This window comes from Phyllobates terribilis, unplaced genomic scaffold (assembly GCF_046119375.1).
Source record: "Phyllobates terribilis strain yellow unplaced genomic scaffold, ASM4611937v1 Scaffold_97__1_contigs__length_5976380, whole genome shotgun sequence".
Lineage (NCBI taxonomy): Eukaryota > Metazoa > Chordata > Amphibia > Anura > Dendrobatidae > Phyllobates > Phyllobates terribilis.
This window is the reverse complement of record NW_027362857.1, coordinates 149,393-169,787: the sequence shown is the minus strand read 5'-3', so window position 1 is coordinate 169,787 and position 20,395 is coordinate 149,393. Positions and strand designations below refer to the sequence as shown.

At 42.9% G+C, this 20,395-nt stretch overlaps 1 protein-coding gene across 1 annotated transcript; it reads right to left on the bottom strand.

Annotated features, from left to right (window-relative positions):
• Positions 1-15,384: 15,384 nt before the first annotated feature.
• LOC141198541 (microtubule-associated serine/threonine-protein kinase 3-like) lies at positions 15,385-19,887 on the bottom strand (the record flags this gene model as incomplete). The annotated part of the gene is made up of 12 exons (XM_073662974.1): positions 15,385-15,571; positions 15,797-15,886; positions 16,503-16,591; positions 16,938-17,137; positions 17,226-17,335; positions 17,485-17,607; positions 17,860-17,958; positions 18,107-18,272; positions 18,423-18,555; positions 18,665-18,803; positions 19,265-19,473; positions 19,802-19,887. Coding segments are annotated over 12 exons (1,584 nt in total), but the record flags the coding sequence as incomplete, so codon positions are not given.
• Positions 19,888-20,395: the final 508 nt, after the last annotated feature.

Genomic DNA, 20,395 nt, shown 5'->3' with positions numbered 1-20,395 from the left:
AATAGTGAATCTTGGTACTCATTCTACATCCAAGATTTTGCAGACTCATTAGTAGCTCTTCCACAATCTCTTCATAGTTGTCTGCTTTCTTATTCCCTAGAAAATTCTGCACCACATTACAAAATGCATTCCGAGCTCTTTCTTCTGTCTCATTCATTGATGTGATAAAGTTTGGGTCTCTCATAAGTGTTCTTATTATACAATATTCCAGCCTTTTTCTTCTCTTCACTAAGACCTGGAAAAGTTGAACATATATAGTTAAAGCATTCTCCACTGTGATTGAGAGCTTTGACGAACTGCTTCATCAATCCAAGTTTTATGTGCAAGGGAGGAAAGACAATGTTCTTCCTATCCACTAGTGAATCATGGATGACATTCTTATCGCCAGGTGCCAAACTCTGTCGCTGAGGCCATTCAGTTTTCACCCAATGCTCTGCTGTAGCTCTACTGTCCCAGTAGCACAGAAAACAAGGGTGTTTGAAAACTGTTTTTTTTACTTTATTATCATAACAAATGGGAATTATGCATGTTCAAAGAAAACAAAGATATTCTCACATTTATTGGGAGACTAAATGAAAACTAAATTTACCTTAGTGAACCGTATAAAACGGCACTTTTCATACACTACTTATATTTTTCTTGGAATTATTGAAAATGGGCTATATACCTATAGCGCAAAAACGTGATGTGATAGAGAAATTATAAGATCAGATTTGAATTCAGCACCCTCAAATTAGTCTAAAACTGTTCTTAAAGTCCATGCCAGAATTTTTTTTTTTTTGTACACCAGTGTTATTAATAATCATGTTTATCTGCATCTTGCCTGTAAAATAATTTTGGCCTTGTAGCAGTTTGCAGTACTGATTCTATTAGGCCATCTATACTAAGCTCCACCAGATTTCAAATAAATAATAATTTTTGTTCTCTCTGAACATGTGTTCAGCGCTGCTGGTGTTGTGCTGACAGATAAGCGCACACGGCTGTCCGCTGACAATGTAGACAGACTCAGGTTCATAAAGATGAACACATCATGCATCAGCAAGGACTTTTCTAGCCCTGTGTCATCCTGGGGAGAGTAAAAGCTTGAGGATTTGGTAAAATCACCTCACCAACCGTTTTAAGCTTTCAAATTAATTATCATTTTTATCTGTATCTTGCCTGGAAAATAATTTTGGGCATAGTAGCAGTGTGGAGTACTGATTCTATTAGGCCATCTATACTAAGCTCCACCAGATTTCAAATTATTACTAATGATGTTTATCTCTATCTTCCCTGTAAAATAATTTTGGCCTTATAGCAGTTTGCAGTACTGATTCTATTAGGCCATCTATACTAAGCTCCACCAGCTTTCAAATTAATAATAATTTTTAGCTGCATCTAGCCCGGAAAATAATTTTGGGGCTCCTAGATGCGCAAGACACATGGGTGCCTTCTTGCTGCACTACCTGCAACATGACCCTCAGATTGTCAGAATTCGAAATAATCCTGACTACTGGGTTGCCACACTCTTAGATCCCCCACACTCTTCGATCAACCTTTTCATTTTAATAAAGAACAAAAAAATGGTCATTTTTGAAATTATAAGCATTAGCAGGTTATTAGAAACTTAAATCAAACAGTTTTCAACTCAAAGCTTTATTCTAGGTGATGTTACATTTGCACATAGGACCCCTTGTTCGAAAGGAGCTTCTGAACTCTCTCGTCCATTGAATTTGTCAGGTTTTGGATGGTTTCTGCTTCAATTGTTTTGCATGAGAACAGAATACCCTCCCAGAGCTGTTGCTTAGATGTGAACTGCCTCCCGCCATCATAGACACTCCTTTTGATGATGCTCCAGAGGTTCTCAATGGGTTTGAGGTCAGGGGAGCATGGAGGTCACACCATAAGTTTGTCCCCTTTTATGCCCATATCAGCCAGAGATGCAGATGTGTTATGTGCATCATGAGACGGTGCATTATCATGCATGAAAATGATCTTGCTGTGGAATACATGGTTTTTCTTCTTGAACCATGGCAGGAAGTGCTATTTGAGAAACTCCACATACATCATGGAGTTCATCTTTACCCCTTCAGGGATCCTAAAGGGGCCGACAATCTCTCTCCCCATGATTCCAGCCCAAAACATTACTCCACCTCCTCCTTGTTGGCGCCGTAGCCATGTTTGCATGGGGTGTCCATCAACCAGCCATCCTCCACTCCATCCATCTGGACTATCGAGCATTGCACAGCACTCATCGGTGAATAAAACAGTTTTGAAGTCAGTCTTCATGTATTGTTTGGCCCACTGGAGCTGTTTCTGCTTGTGTACAGTGGATAGAGGAGGTCAACAGGATGGCTTATGCACAGCTGCAAACCTCTGAAGGGCCCTGCATCTTGTTGTTCGGGGGACGTTGGAGGCACCAGCAGCTTCAAAAACTTGTCTGCTGCTATGACAAGGCTTTTTTGCCGCTGCTCTTTTAACCTGACGTAATTGCCTGTAGGAAAGAGTCCTCAATTTTCCCTTAGCACGCACACGTGTGTACTGTGAATCAGCTACATACTTCTTGATTGTGCAATGATCACGATGAAGTGTCTTGGCAATGTTGAATGTAGTCATGCCTTGACCTAAACACTCCACAATTTGTTGCTTCTCAGCAGCCGACACATCCTTTTTCTTTCCCATTTTGGCAGAAAATGTAGGCTGCTTAATAATGTGGGACAGCCTTCTTAAGTAGTCTTGCCTTTCATTGGACACACCTGCCAAACTAATTAGCACAGGTGTCTGCAATTGCTTACAGTGATATAAAGAGTCCTGACACACATCACCATCAATGAGTTTAACTGACAAACAAAAAAATTCTTACCTTATCACTCCTAAACACTTTTTGCATAATAATTTGGAACACAGTGTACATGTGCTTTTCCACAAAGCTCCAGTGGTTCACGTAGTGAATCTTACAGTTTTAACTTGCCAACCGTGGTCTGTATGGAGTTGTTCAATAAAGGGCCCAAAATTAAGATAACATAGATGGGAGAGGTCTCTATGAATAGGAATTCCTAAGTATTTGATACCCTGTGAGGGCCAGGCATGCCAGGAGACTCTATGGAATGCTTTCTCAGCATCTAACGAGAGTATCTAATTACAAAATTTTAACTGCATCTAGCCCAGGAAATACTTTGTGCCTAGTAGCAGTGTCTGCTAGTCAGCGGATTATCCCAGCTGTTAAGCAAGCTACACCACCTGTAGTTTGGACACTTAATTTTTTCAAAGGAAATGCTTCGGGCCCCCGGGACACTCAGTGAAGAGCATCGGGAGGCACCCCAAGCCACAGGGGCTGGGACTGGCGATAGGACGCCTTGAAGTGGACCGCCAAGCTCGATCCTTATAAAAGCTTTTTAACTGCAGCAGCTTTAGTGGACGCTACTGGAGCTGTAATTCCCGCGGCTGCTGGCATCAGACTTGCCCTCCAATAGATCCTTGTAAAAGGATTTAAAGTGTACTCATTCAAATTAGAGAGACAATATAAATTAAAAAGCTTAGACCTGCCTCCACCGCAGGGGGGCTCGCTCGACCCACCAGCGGACAGGCACCAGTATTGGGAGAAGGGGGCTGGCCATCAGGGTCCACCGCAGCTCTGGCACAAACCCGGCGACACGGAGGTCGCATGGGCAAGAACGGACTGGCCGTGTCAGCTTCGCACTTTTTTGGTTTTAGAAGGGCATTACATGCCTATATCTGTGTCTCCCCCTCCTTTTACTCCTCAACCTCTTTTCTTTTTGCATGACTATATGTACTTGTCACTTTTCCATGTGTTAGTTGTGTCTTCTGAGCAGTTTGTCAGCTTTTGGACACCTTTGAAGTGTTTTCTATGTGTTTCTATGTGTTTTTGTTTGCCTGCCATTGGTTTTAACGGTGTTCGACGGTGTTCCATGAACAGTTCGACGAACAGTTCGGCGAACATACGGGCGTTCGACGAACCGAACTCGAACCTTACGGGGGTGGCTCAACTCTAATTATCACTTAATATTTAAGTATGCTGACATTCCCCTATTTACTGTATAAGCCTGAAAACTGCACCTATATACAGTATGAGCCCCACACAGCCCCCTACATATAATATAAGACCAACATAGCCCCTCTATATACAGTGTGAGTCCCCATATAGTCCCCTATATACAGTATGAGCCTCCACATAGACTTTCTACATACAATATGTGTAAAGGGTCTGGGAGGCGGAACCTCTGAGCTACTATAGAAGGTGGCGGTCCTTGTAAGGGAGCGGGTGGCGACCAGGGTAGACGGGCAGGCAGTCACAGCAAGTGACCGGGGCAGTCTCTGGATGAACGGGCAGGAGGTCACGGCAAGTGACCGGGGCAGTCTCTGGGTAAAGGATTGGTACGACCTGGCGGCAGATGATAGACGTGAGCTCCCAGGTGAGCAGGCGAGAGTCTCTGGATAAACGGGTGGTCACAGCATGTGACGGCGGAGCCTCCAGGAAGACCAACAGACAGGTAGCAGATGAGCGCTCCCAGGTGAGCGGGCAGGAGTCTCTGGACAGGCGGGTGGTTACAGCACGTGACGACAGAGCCTCCTGGTAGGCTAGCAGACAGGCAGCAGATGAGAACTCCCAGGTGAGCGGACAAGCTGCTCCTTAGACAGACTGACAGGAGTTGGAAGGCAGACCGTCGGACCTCAGGCAAGCAGGCAGGTAGAAGATGTGCGCTCCCAGGTGAGCGGGCAAGCTGGTCCTTAGACAGACTGACAGGAGTTGGAAGGCAGACCGTCGGACCTCAGGCTAGCAGGCAGGTAGCAGGATATCAGGCAGGAATTAGACAGCAGACTGGCAGGAATCTGGCAGGTATCTGGCAACGGGACCTGAGGGCTGAAGCAGAGTAGTGAACAGTGCTACAACATTGCTCGGGCACCTCCATTTTGGAGGAGGTGCCTTTTATATGGGAGGTCCTCCGGCAATTGGCCGGGGACTCCTTAGGACGGCGCGCGCGGTCCCTTTAAGAGAGGGGGAGCGCGCGCGCGCGCACCCTAAGCACATTGCCGGGGAAGGAGCGCGTGCCGGAAGCAGCGGGGAGAGAAGCGCTGGAGGACGCCGCGCCAGGAGCGGGGAGGTGAGAGGGACGGCGTCTCTGCCTAGAATGGGGCAGAGACGCCGATGCTACAATATGAGCCCTCATATAGCCTCCTATTTACATGATGAGCCCCCACATAGCCCCCTATAAACAGTATGAGCCCCCATATAGCCTCTCTATATAAAGTGTGAGCTCTCACATATCCTCCTATAAACAGTATGAGCCTGAACAATTCCTCCTATAAACAGTATGAGCCCCCACATGGACCCTATAAACAGTATGACCCTCACATAGCTTCCTATATCCAGTATGAGCCCCCATATGGCCCCCTATAAACAGTGTGAGCCCCCACATAGCCTCTCTATATAGAGGTTGAGCCTCACATATCCTCCTATAACAGTATGAGCCCTCACTTAGCCACTCTATATACAGTATGAACCCCACATAACCCCATATACTGTATACAGTATGTGCCCACACATAGCCTCCCTATATACAGTATGAGCCCTAGGTAACCTCCTATATACAGTATGAACCCCCACGCAGCCCTATATAAAAAGTATGAGCCCCACATAGTCCCTTTATACAGTATGAGCCCCCACATAGCCTCCTAAATACAGTATAAGCCCCCATATAGCCTCCTATATGCAGTATAAGCCCCCACATATTTTCCCATATACAGCATAAGCCCCCCACATAGTCTCCTATATACATTGTGAGCCCCATCATAGCCTCCTATATATACTGTGAGCACCCTCATAGCCTCCTATATACAGTATGAGGCCGAACATAGCCTCCTGTATACAGTGTGAGCTCCACATAGCCTCCTAAATACAGTTTGAGCCACCACGTAGCCTTTGTATATACAGTGTGAGCTCCCACATAGACTCATATATACATGCAGAAAAAACATACTCATCTCGCTCCTGTTCCCCAGGTGTGCTGCTCCGGTCTCCAACACCCTGACTCTCCATGCAGCAGACGCGATGAAGTGACGTGAATTACATTTTGCAGAGACAAGTCATGGATGGAAGAAGTGGTTATGGTGGTGTGGGCTGAATGAAAAAGAAAAGGGAAAGTGAACAACTATGATCAGAGAGATGGTAGATGACTTAATATACATATATTTGTACAATTACCAGCACACTATGCACATACAGTACAGACCAAAAGTTTGGACACACCTTCTCATTTAAAGATTTTTCGGTATTTTCATGACTTTGAAAATTGTGCATTCACACTGAAGACATCAAAGCTATGAATTAACACAGTTGTTGTAGAGATGTGTTTGCTTCTAGAACTCTGTGTGGCATTGACCTGGTCTCTAATCTGAGCTGCTGTTAACCTGCGATTTCTGAGGCTGGTGACTCAGATAAACTTATCCTCAGAAGCAGAGGTGACTCTTGGTCTTCCTTTCCTGGGGTGGTACTTTTGGTGAGCCAGTTACTTTGTAGCGCTTGATGGTTTTTACAACTGTACTTGGGGACATTTTCAAAGTTTGCCCAATTTTTCGGACTGACAGACCTTCATTTCTTAAAGTAATGATGGCCACTCGTTTTTCTTTACTTAGCTACTTTTTTCTTGCCATAATACAAATTCTAACAGTCTATTCAGTAAGACTATCATCTGTGTATCCAGCAGACTTCTGCACAACACAACTGATAGTCCCAACCCCATTTATAAGGCAAGAAATCCCACTTATTAAACCTGACAGGGCACACCTGTGAAGTGAAAACCATTTCCGGTGACTACCTCTTGAAGCTCATCAAGAGAATGACAAGTGTGCAAAGCAGTCATCAAAGCAAAAGGTGGCTACTTTGAAGAACGTAAAATATAAGACATATTTTCAGTTGTTTCACACCTTTTTGTTAAGTATATAATTTCACATGTGTTAATTCATAGTTTTGATGCCTTCAGTGTGAATGTACAATTTTCATAGTCATGAAAATACAGAAAAATCTTTAAATGAGAAGGTGTGTCCAAACTTTTGGTCTGTACTGTATATAGTATGCAGAGCACTGGAATTGATATATACAATTATACCACTACATGGTTGCTGCACAGTGATAATATCAGTGTTTATACTGTTAATAATCAGTATGGTATATTATCACTACAGTACATGTTGGTGATATATTGTTATGATCTGGCTGTATTTATTGATTATTGTCTCATATTGTGGTATTGATTGTAATATTGGTCTTAGTACAGTCATGATGGTAATGATCAGTATGGTGGCATTATTTTAGCATTATGTGGTGGCATTATGTGGTCATAACTTGGTAGGATTATTTACTAGTGATGGGCGGACCCGTGGATATCCGAATATCTATTAAAAGTTTGGTTCGGTTACCAGAACAGTACCTGACCCGGAACACGGACCCCATTCATATGAATGGGGCCCCCGAACATCCATGATTTCCCACGCAGATGACAGCGTGGGAAAAAGGGGCTCTGATCGGTTAGAACTACGGGCTCACTCTGTCAGATGACAGTGTGAGCCCGCAGCTGTGACTGTGACCAGTCGTAAAAAGCTTACCACAGGTCACAGGCATCAGCTGATGAGAGTACTACTCCCATCAGCCTATGCCTGCTGTTACAGAGCAGACGCCGCTGTGTAATCACTCCTGCAGTGTATAGCGCTGAGCTGCCGTGAAAGAGTTCACAGGAGTTCATCAGCTGATGAGCTCCAGTGATCTCACTTACGGCACCGCTACGGCGTGAGACAGTTCTCACGCAGCGGCGGTGCCGTAAGTGAGGTTACCGGGTTTCATCAGCTGATGAACTCCTGTGAACTCTCTCACGGCAGCTGATCGCTACACATTACTTGTGTCAGTGTGAGCCTGTTGTCATGTACAATATATTGTATGTCTATATACTGTTGACACATATATATACTGTTGTTATACACATGTAAATATATATATGGTGGCTCATTATACCCGTAATATTATTTTGAGGAATGTATTAACATTGTCTGTTTCTCTGACCTAACAACCTTTGACTATATGAGCCTTTTTACTAATCGGGTCACATTGGCCTGTGTATAAATACTATGCTACTTGGATGATCACTTAATATCTACTAGGCTGTACAATTTGGGTCCTGATTGTCTCATATAGCGGTAGAATTTTTTTACACACTGTATGTTGTTTTGCACCATTTTTTGCACCAATTATCTGCATGTGATAATTTTTAACAAAATTGAATATTTAATAAAACAATTTTTTATGATGTAGATCGGCCTTTGATCGTCATCATAAACGTCAGTCAGCTTAACGTCTGTTGTGGGTAAATTGTTTGAAGGATTTCTTAGAGATGCTATTGTAGAATATCTTAATGATAATAACTGTCTAACTCCATATCAACATGGATTCATGAGGGATCGCTCCTGCCAAACAAACCTGATCGCCTTCTACGAGGAGGTGAGCTCACAGCTGGACCGGGGAGAGTCAGTGGATGTTGTATACCTTGACTTCTCCAAAGCGTTTGATACCGTGCCACACAAAAGGTTGGTATATAAAATGAGAATGCTTGGTCTGGGGGATAATGTGTGCAAGTGGGTAAATAGCTGGCTGAGTGATAGAAAGCAGAGGGTGGTTATCAATGGAGTAAGCTCAGGGTGTGTCAGGGTTACTAGCGGGGTGCCTCAAGGGTCTGTCTTGGGCCCTATATTATTTAATATATTTATTAATGATCTAGTGGAAGGGTTGCATAGTAAAATAGCAATATTTGCAGATGATACTAAACTTTGTAAAGTAGTTAATACAGATGAGGACAGGGCACAGCTACAGGAGGATTTAGATAAATTGGGGAGTTGGGCCAAAAAATGGCAAATGGGGTTCAATGCCGATAAATGTAAGGTCATGCACATGGGAAAGAAAAACAGCAGTCACCCATACATATTAAATGGGAAACCGTTGGGGAAATCTGACATGGAGAAGGACCTGGGCGTCTTGGTTAATAGCAAATTAAATTGGAGTGCCCAGTGTCAGGCAGCAGCTGCGAAGGCAAATAGAGTCATGGCATGCATCAGAAGAGGAATAGGGGCATATGATGAGAAGATTGTTCTTCCTCTGTATAAAGCGCTGGTAAGGCCGCACTTAGAATATTGTGCACAGTTCTGGGCTCCGGTGCTCAGGAAAGACATATTGGAGCTAGAGAGGGTACAAAGGAGGGCGACTAAGGTAATAAAGGGAATGGAGGGACTAGAATACCCAGAGAGGTTGTCAAAATTAGGCCTATTTACATTGGAAAAGAGAAGGCTTAGGGGAGACCTCATAAACATGTATAAATACATCAGGGGGCAGTACAGAGATCTCTCCCATGACCTGTTTATACCAAGGATGGTGACAAAGACGAGGGGGCACACTATGCGTCTGGAGGAAAGGAGGTTCCTGCACCAGCATAGAAGGGGATTCTTTACGGTCAGAGCCGTGAGACTCTGGAACTCTCTGGGAGAGGAAGTGGTGATGTCCAACTCACTTAATGAGTTCAAGAGAGGCCTGGACGCCTTTCTTGAGAACAATAAAATTACATCTTATGCTTAGTTAATTAATCCAGGGATTTAATCTTACTGCCAGATTGGTGTCGGGAAGTGAATTTTTCCTCAATGATGTAAATTGGCCTATACCTCATGGTTTTTTGTTGCCTTCCCCTGGATCAGCGCTGCGGAATAGCTGCAGTGCACAAGAAATAGGCTGAACTGGATGGACGCTTGTCTTTTTTCGGCCTTATAAACTATGTAACTATGTAACTATGTTGCTTCGGTTGTTTATGTTTATCTTGCGATTTTGCCATTATACGGTCAATAGTTGCCACTCTTCACATTGTAGTATGTGTAGATTATGGAGTGGCACCGTTTGAAAATTATACTAGTATAAGTCATCTAGATCATCGTAGGACACTATGGATTATTTCATCACTTTGGATAGGTGAGGGATATGGTTGTTTTTTATTTTTGCTGTTTTACAGTTGACAGTGGCTTCTGGGATTAGGTGTTAGGTGAGTATAAATTAGCTTATTTATTTTCTGTTTTTTACAGGGAACAATGGTGTGAAGATATTCAAGGTAATCCCCTGTCGATCACTGTGCACTGGCAGGCGGGTTTTACGAAGCTCTACATATGAAAATTTGACACTGCAGCTTGCAAAGGAAGGAGCTGAAGAAGCGAAGAGTGAGAATTCTCACAGCAGCTGCAAGCTACACAGGATGTCCCTTCCCCTGACGCCATGTGCCTATTCAAGAAACATAATTCAACAGCGAGTTATGGGGAAAAGATTAATCTCAGTGATACACAAAATAGACCTGAGGGGATGCGGATTGTAACCCTAGTTTTAAACATAGTCCAGCGTAAGGAAAGGAGATACCCAGCACAGCCTTGCAGGGGCCCCTAGGACTCTGATGTTTAGCATCCATGCGTAGCAGGGGCCCGGCTGGGTCCAATGACACCAGAACGGGCTCCCTAGGACTGTCCAGTAAGAACATATGGCCCATTTTAGTTTTGGGAGCTCTTAGCTGGGAAATAACAGGGATGGAGACTTGGGCTCCACCAGGGGTGCAGTAGGGGGAGTGACACAGAGAGTTTGAAGGTCTCTGTAGCTAGAGCCTATTGTCTTTTTCCTGGGGAGGTCGTGATATCAAGTCATCCACCTGATTGTCACAGCTGACACCCGGTGCTATGTGCAAGGAACGGTCCCGCACCGCTCCCTGCACATTAACCCCCGAAATGCTGTGATTGAAATCGATCGCAGCATTCTGGTGGCAAGAGGAGGTTAGCGCGATACTTACCTTCTCTGCCGGCATCCCGCAGCGTCTGAGTCCGGTCCCAGATGTTGTCATGGTGACCCGATGTCATCATGACAACATCCGGGTCATCAGAAGGCAGGAAGTTGCTTTGGTCATGCGCCACGCGTGACCAAAGTAACTTTTCCCTGTGCAGCGCTGACAGGCTGCATAGCACAGGGATGGTGATGAAGTTAACCCCTTTAGTGAACAGGGTAAAAAAATAAAATAAAAAACAAAACATAAAACGATGCTTTATCATCATACCACCAAACAAAAAATGGAATAAAACGAGATCAAAAAGACAAATGTAAATAAAAATGGTACCGCTGAAAACGTCATCTATCCCGCAAAAAACAAGCCACCATACAGCTCCAACGGCAGAAAAATAAAACATTTATAGCTCTCTAGCGATGCATAAACAATTCTTTTTTCTATAAAATAGTTTTCATTGAGTAAAAGTGCCATAACGTGAAAAAAAATATAACTGTGGTACCGCTGTAAACGTACTGACCCGAAGAATAAAGCTTCCTTATCAATTTGACGACACATAGAACGGCATAAAAAAACCACCAAAAAACAATTCGTGAATTGTTGTTTTTTGTTTATTCTGCCTTCCAAAAATCGGAATAGAAAGCAATCAAAAAATGTAATGTGCCCAAAAATGGTACCAATAAAAACATCAACTTGTCCCACAAAAAAAAAAAAAAAATCACATGACTCTGTCGGCCGAAATATGGAAAAATTATAGCTCTCAAAAAATTGCGATCCATAAACTAGTCTTTGCAATAAAAAGGATTTTTTAGTGTGTGACAGCTCTCAATCATAAAAACCTGATATGAATCTAGTATCCCTGTAATTGCACCGACCCGAAAAATAAAGTTGTCTAATCACTTATACCGCACGAGGAATGGCGTAAAAAATAAACTTTAGCGTTAGGGATAGGGTTGTGCTAGGGTTAGGGTTAGTGTTTTGCTAGGGTTAGGGTTGGGCTAGGGTTAGGGTTGTGCTAGGGTTTGGGTTGGGCTAGGGTTAGGGTTGGGCTAGGGTGAGGGTTGAGCTAGGGTGGGGCTAGGGGTAGGGTTGGGGTAGGGTGGAGCTAGGGTTAGGGTTGGGCTAGGGGTAGCATTGAGCTATGGGTAGGGTTGTGCTAGGGTTAGGGTTGTACTAGGGCTAGGGTTAGGGTTGTGCTATGGTTAGGCTAGGATTGGGTTAGGGTTGGGCAAGGGTTAGGGTTGCGTTAGGGTTGAGCTAGGGTTAGGGTTGGGCTAGGGTTAGGGTTGAGCTAAGGTTGCGTTTGGGCTAGGGTTGTGGTTGTATTAGGGTTGGGGTTTGGATTTTTTCAGAAGTAAAGAAAAAAATACCGTCTATATGGCAACTAATGTTGAGCACAAGAGCTCGCTACTTGAGTTTGCATCGGGTGCTCAGGTATGCACCGAGTATAGCGGGTGCTCGAGTGACATGCTCAAGTCTCCGCCTCAAATGTTTTGCAGCTGTTATACAGCCAAAAAAACCTTGCTGGGACTTCTTGTCATGCACAAGCGATCCCCACATGTTTTTATTTGGGTGACTAACAACCATGAAACATGCGGGCGGGGACTCGAGCATGTCACTTGAGCACCCGCCATACATGGTCCATACCTGAGTACCCGATGCAAACTCAAGTAGCGAGCACTTGCACTCAAGACTAATGACAACTTATTCAATATGATGACCTAATGTTATCAAATTCTGTGTCGTACCTCTGGGTTCAAAATGTTCACTATACCCCTTGATAAAATCCTTCAGGGGTGTAGTTTCCAAAATGGAGTCACTTGGGGGGGGGGGTTTCCACTATTTAGGCACATCAGGGGCTCCCCAGTGCTGCCTATCTGATTAGCGAACCGGGGGGTCCTCTGTTCTCTGTACAGGGCCCAGTGGGTGTGAGGGCGGGGCTTAGGGGCATGGCCATCGGAACCCGGAGCCCACCGGGGGTTTTCCCGATCATACGGTGGGCCAGTACGCCCCTGCCCATAATCCCAGCTGGGGGCTGGGATTCGAAGCATGGTAAGGCCCAAACTAGACATGGCCACCATGAATTTCTAGTAAACAGAAAAAAACACATGTAGGGACTCCATCTTTAATAAAAAAAAAAAATCCTCGTTCCGACGTAATCCATGGGTCTTCTGTCTTCAGCTCTGCTACATATTTGCCATCAGAGAAATATGTCTGCTGACAGATGAGCAGGCACAGAATGACACTGGAGCACTGTTACTGTGTAGTGCGGCACTATGTTGCTTTTTTGTCATTTCATGCTGTGTAGAAATCTTGGGAAAAGTGTGGATTGTGCTCTGGAAGTGATCAGTTATAGCTAACTATGTTATTTTCTGCAGAGATAAGTCCTGCATAGAAGATGGGATATATCGGTCTGCAGATAAAGAACTTCACCTAGAGACATCACTGGTGAGTATGTGTATTACCTATGTTGAGTATATGTATTACCTATACACACACACTGACACTATATACAGAGCTCCTGTGTATAATATTAATGGTGATCATTGCATTACCTGTACACTGACACTATATACAGAGCTTCTGTGTATAATGTCACTGGTGATGACTGATAACCTGTACACTATATACAGAGCTCCTGTGTATAATATCACTGGTGATCACTGTATAACCTGTACACTGACCCAATATACAGAGCTTTTTTACATTTTTATTATTTTAGCATTATTTGTCACTATGTTGTGGCATTATGTGCTTTGGTCATGAGATGACGATATTTGTCCCTTGTATGTGGTATTATTCAGTCACTATGTGGTGGTAATATGTGGTCTCATGGTGTGTCAGTATTTATACCTTGTATCTGGTAGCATTTGATCACTATGTGGTGGTATTATGTGCTTTGGTCATGGTGTGGCGGTATTTGTGCCTTGTATGTGGCATTATTTGGGCACTATGTGGTGGTAATATGTGATCTGGTCACGGTGTGGTGGTATTTCTGCCTTCTATCTGGTAATATTGGTCTTGGTAGAGTGGATTGTGGTTGGTCATTTGTTTTATCTGATATCAATAAGGGGAAACCTCTTTATTTCCAATATATATTAAATACTTGGATGTTTAACCCCTCCCTGCCCTGTGACTATTACACAGCAGCAGAGATGCAGTTGCAAAGGTTCACCAGAGAAAGCAAGTTGGCATTTGGTGAGATTTTCACCTCTGTATTTATCAGACAAAACCAGGAGTGGGTGAGAAATTCATAAAACATTACCTCGGATTGCTCCACTCCTGGTTTTGTCTTATAAATACAGAGGTAAAAATCTCACCAAATACTCAAAGTGCCACAATCTTCTGACAGTGCTGATTCCACCAATAAATAAGTGATCACCTTCCCAACCTGTGCATCGCTGATGACTTGTTTTCACCAATAAAAACCCTTTAATGCAAACTACAGTAATTGTACATCGCATTTCTGGTGAGCGCACAGTGATGGGCAGAAGCGGCCAATATAATGGGTATAACGGCTAACAGGTATTTGCAAATAGCTGAAGGGTGGGTGGGCCCCTGGAGTCAATGTCCCTGGTGGGCCCCAGACACCCCAGTCCGGCGCTGTTGACAGCAGTGACCTGGGGGTCTGAAATGCTTCCTGGGGCGATCCCCATGCTGTCCCCATGTCATTTGAGCACTGTCACTATCGTTTTGGGCACTTTTTAGGCTTTCTACAGACTGTCGGGGGTGCCGCCGCAAAAATGCTCGGGTCTCCCATAGACTAACATTGGGCTCGTTGCTCGGGTCGAGCACCCGAGTATCACGGTGAGCTCGGCCCGAGCTTCGAGCACCGGAGCATTTTAGTGCTCACTCAACACTAATTGCCACTCTTCGTAATGTGCAAACAATGTCTTCTTCAGGTGGATTCCACCTGGATCCCTCATGAAAAGCACTAGATAAAAATGTAAATGATTGAACATATGAAATGCAATATAAAAACAACTTGCTGTGCATTGTGTATTTTTCAGTCTTTTTCAGCTTCTTTTCTCCGCTTCCAGCTTTGAAAATTATGAAGTGGTTAAAGAAAGTGATTGGTTCATTCTGCTGGTGGCTTCTGTTTGGAAGCCGCTCACTATTTTATATGTAGTTAACAAAAACACTGATGTTTTCCTTAAGTGTCTTCTTATAAAATAAAAAATCAGTGGGTATGCTGGCGTCTATAAGGTGCTGTGTGTACGTACCCTTAGGAATAACAGAATCTCTGGTCATCTCCTCCATTTTTGGCCAGAGTTTAGAGGATTAATGGGAGACATAGAACCGCTATTCTCCAGTTTGGGATCTAACCCTTCAGACATACTATATATGAGGTATAGTATTAATATACCATAAAAGTCAGTAATAATCAATTAAATGCGAAAAGACATTAAACAATTTTAATTTTTTATTTCTTTGAATTAAAATTGCATGGAAGGATGAAGACAAGTTCTTGGAGGAGCCTTCAACTTTTGCACGTGTCTCTTGCTGGTCAGGAGGCCACAGGTAGGTGGTACAACTCCTTCCATACAGGTACAGCATTAATGGTGGATGTGCTGTAGTTTCTTCAGAGCGCTAGATTTGGGGGTTTTCTGTCCTCGAGATGTCAATGGTGCGTTGGTGGCAGCAGCCAAAAATGCAGCTTTCTCTGACAGCACGAGCAGCCCTGGATAATCCACGCCGGCAGGATGTTATCATCCGGCGGAAGAGAGAACCTAGGAGAAAAGATGTAAAACTGATGTAAGTAATGGGACTCCATATTAGAGGACACTACTGTGGTGTCACTGTAGCATGACGTTAGAGGAATCTCATCATACAGAGGAGCAGAATCATTGTCAGCCATCATACATGTGACAATCCCACCACTGACGGATAACATCTGCTCCACATGACTTCTTCTCACTGACGTCATACAACATGGAGATTATCGTCACACTTACCTCGCCTAGTTTCCCCCTCTTCAACTTTCTCTGTTTTTAGTTGTTTTCTCAGTGTTCGAAAATATTTTCTTCTCTTCTGAACTGGAGATTCTAATCAAAAAGCCAGAAAAAAATGTTGATTATAAACTCCTAAAAGATGAGCTTTGTATCTTTATAGAGTTATGCAACTGATTAATATGAACCTGTAGCTTTTCTGGGTTCCGGTGGTGTCTCCCCAAAGAACCATGTCCCCATATTAATATGACATTACTTTCAGCAAGCCACAGTGTTATATAATCAGTTAGAAAAAACTTCATTGTAACTTTAAAGAAGACCCATCACCAGGTCAAAAGTGTCCAAGATTCGCTCTTATTTTATGTCAGCTTCTCCCCTGAGTATTCTGATATTTGTTTTCCTAAAATCCACAGTACGGTTGTAGAGATATGGGACTTTTTATTTAGTGTTAATTATTATGGTCTTTATCATGTGGGCGTGGTAACCTAAGGGCACGCCCCAGAGGATCCTGTGAGCACCGCCCCTTTGTAAAGAATAAAAATGACCACTAATTACAAAGGCCCATAACTCTGGAACCTTATGGGGGATTTTAACAAAACAAAAAATAGAATACTCAGGGGAGCAGAAAGAATAAAGGAAGTAATTTTAGAGCCTTAATATTTAAATTTTGGATCATAGGCTATAATTGGATGGCCTATAAACCTGTACATACCTGACAATGAGGGCGAGGATGACTCACTGTTTTTAGCAGTAAAACACTGATTGTCTCCAACAGTTTTGGAAGGGGAAGATTCTTTCTGCCTGTTGGTAGAAAAAAGACACGTAAATTACAAGGAATAAACAATAGAATAACGGAAGAACACCTGTCTGTAAGGTCAATTAGGACAACATAGAGGAGATAGCCTGCTCAAGACCACATTTTACCAGCAAGAATGGAGTCTAATTAGTAATATTGGCCTGTAGTGAGTTGGAAATGAATGGTTGGTCGCAACAATCAGCTGTTATTGAAGTTATCACAAGTAAGACCCACAGAGATTGTGTAGTCATGGGGTGGTGGATGCTAGATTTAGATTTGTGTTACTCGTATCTTGTATTTGGATCCGACATATATCAGGACTAAATCTCATAATAATAATAATCTACTCACATTTCTGAGCCTTTTTCATTGATCTCTGGGGAACACCCTGGAGGTGACATAGGCACTTCATTGCCTTCATCACTGTTCTCTTGGGAACACTGTGGAGGTGACATAGGCTCTTCATTGCCTCCATCACTGTTCTCTTGGGAACACTGTGGAGGTGACATAGGCTCTATATTGGTCATCATCCCAGTATTGGTGATATATAGCTAAAACAGATAAAGAAATATAAAATAGATATATTTAATTTTTTTTTGTAATTATAGGTTTCATACATTTTATTAGCCACATACTTACTTTAGAAGACCTTTGATAAGTTGATGCAAAGTTTTTGATTTCTGGCCAGTCATTGTCCTCACTTGTGTCCCCCTCATCTGAATTCATATGTTTGAAGCTGCTACTTCGAGCTAAAAAATACAAGTGTTATTAGAGATTATTAGTATAATACCCAGACAGTCACCATGTTATCACTAATAATGATGAGAACTGATTTTGACATAAAATGAAAGACAAGACACACGTCAGTTTTCTGCAGATGACGTCTCATTTTACTTACTGATAAAGTAGCGGGTGTCCTCATCTGACTTTAGGTCAGGAACGAACAGGGGCTTCTGACTTAAAAGGTTGTCAAAGTCTAAGTCACGCATAAATGGATGAATTTTGATCTCATTTGCGCCTCCTGGAAAAGGAAGACAAGAAAGAAAGTGATACAGTCATTGTCAGAGAAACTGCTCCATATCTGTAGAATTTATGTTAATCTGAACTGAAGATGTAACAGAGCCGACATAAAGGAAATATATTGAACATTATAGCATGAAGAATGGGTAATAGACAAGTAGGTAGAGTACAGAACCTCAGTGCTGATCCTCATGGAACCCATCATTTGTCTGGTCACGCTGTAATAATTCATTGATAATACTATTAATATTACCTGTTCCAAGTCTCAGTGCTGGAATTTTTCTGAGCAGTTGAGTGATGATGCCTCGAGCATTAGTTGGAGGAAAGTAATTACATCTCCAAGGTATATCATCTGTTATATAAAAAGCAAATATTATAAGAAATAAAACCTCTTCATTTATTTTCAGAAAAAAAAATTCCTTAACAAAGCTAGAAAAAACTACAGAACTATTCAAGTCAAATAACAGTGACATCACAAGCATTCAGATTATTTTACTTACCCTGGATGATACTGTGTAAAATATTCCTTCTGCAAGCCCCTGTAAATGGTGGATATCCAAATAGAAATTTATATAGGATGATCCCTATTGACCACCAGTCAACAGGCCTTCCATAACCTATCTTTAGGATAACTTCTGGGGCCATGTAAGTAGGGGTGCCAGCAGTCTGGAAACCAACAGAAAAAGGAGATGATGATCAATAAATATAATTGCGACACATAACATCAGTGGAAATGTTTTTCTAGAGAAATTATAAATCAGAGAAGGAGAAAGAGATGAGATCTGTAAAGTACAAGACCCTGTAAGTAAAGCCTACCTCTTTATCAAGGAACTCTTTGGTGATGTCCTTAGTTGGAGTCTTGTAGAAGTCTGAGTTTGGTCTCATGAGGCCGAGTTTTGAAACCCCAAAATCAGTGACCTTAATATGTCCTGTTGATGTTATCAGGAGGCTGTGAAAGAAAAGATGGTGTCAGCACCATCAGCACCAAGTAATAACCCACAGACTGTATAAGAAACTCTAACTTTCTTCCCCTCTAATATGCTAGAGGGGTCACTTACTTCTCAGGCTTCAGATCTCTGTGCACCACACCATAGCTGTGCAGGTATTCCACAGCAAGGACCGTTTCCGCAATGTACATACGGGCCAAGAGGACCGGTAAAGGACCCCTGTGCTTTAGAAGGGTACCACAGTCACCTCCTACAGGAGAAAGCAAATATGAGAACTGAGGGTTTGTTACAATGTAAATTACACATGATGAGTGGGAATGTGAAGAAGGCGGAGACATTGGGACAGGATGGTCTATATATACTGTATAATGTAGTGCGTATACTGTATACTGCAGATAGACCCTATACATAGAGACAGAGCCTCATCTACGAGCCTCTAATTTTTTTCTCTGTGAACGTTCTTATCTATAAAAACTCTTCAAAAAGACAAATCTTCCTTTTACCCATAGTGGAAATTGCTGCCGTGCTCAGCGAGGACATACTGGGGGACTTTCATAGAGATCAATGGTTTTTCAGGCATCTTGGTAACAGATGACTTATAATAATTGCAAAGAGGACATGTAACCGTCCATGTGGGCACATTGTGGTCATATATAGGTGCTAGGATTAAGCAGACGTGGGCTGGATATAGATACAATGGATGTGTCCTACCTGGTACATACTCCATGACCATACATAGATGAAGTTTAGTAGGAAAGGAGCAGAACGTGGAGACCACAAAGGGACAATCTGCGAATGCTGAGATGTCCCTCTCCAGAAAGGCCCATTCAAGCCTCTTTGGCTTTTTCAGGTTCTCCTTGTCCATTTTCTTCATAGCGCAGACTTGGTTTGTATCTTTATGGCGAACTAAGTGGACGGCCCTGGAGAGGAGAAAAAAACATGATTTACTATAAATTCTTATTAACAATCTATCTATAGATCTCATCAAATGATCTCCTGTATTAATGATTAATGTGGGGCCATCACTAGAAAACCATGTCTATAAATACATAAAATAACACTCCACAAATGATCACCAATGGGGGGTCCTCATCCACGTCACATCCTAACTGACCTGAATAGTGACAGATAGATGTGGACCGTGATGTGAACTCATAATTTGTCCATGGGAACATAACATGGGAAGGGCGCAGAGACATCGTCATAAGGAGCCCTGGGAAATATATATAATACCAAAGTAAAGCTCACCCAAAGGCTCCACTGCTGATCAGTTTGATCGGTTTATAGTCGCTCTTACAAGGATTTCTCCCCAGGTTCAATGATCCGATCGCGGCCTAAAAAGGAATAAGAAATGACATTAAGACATAGAAACTGCAGGGGAATAAAAGCTGAAGATGCAGGAACGTCTCTCTTCTATATTATGTCCATGATGATTACACTGCAGCAGATGTAGGGGACGTGATACAAGCCGGACCCTGCACAGACAGTATTATATTATAGGAGATATCCCCCTTATACAAAGACACAGGCGGAAATACAAACTCCGCACCACTGAGTACAGACTGTCCTCACAGATGATGAAGCCACAGGGACAGGTGGCCATAAAATACCCTGTGTCTGCCTGGAGTGGACATGGAGGCCTCCACCATCATAAATCTGACCTTCTGCTAAATGGCTGGTAATCTGGAGAAGATCAGACAACAAGGACATGAGATGTAGACCTGTGTCTGCCTGGAGAGGACAGGGAGGCCTCCACCATCATGAAACTGACCTTCTGCTATATGATTGGTAATCTGGAGAAGATGAGACAAGGACATGAGATGTAGACCTGTGTCTGCCTGG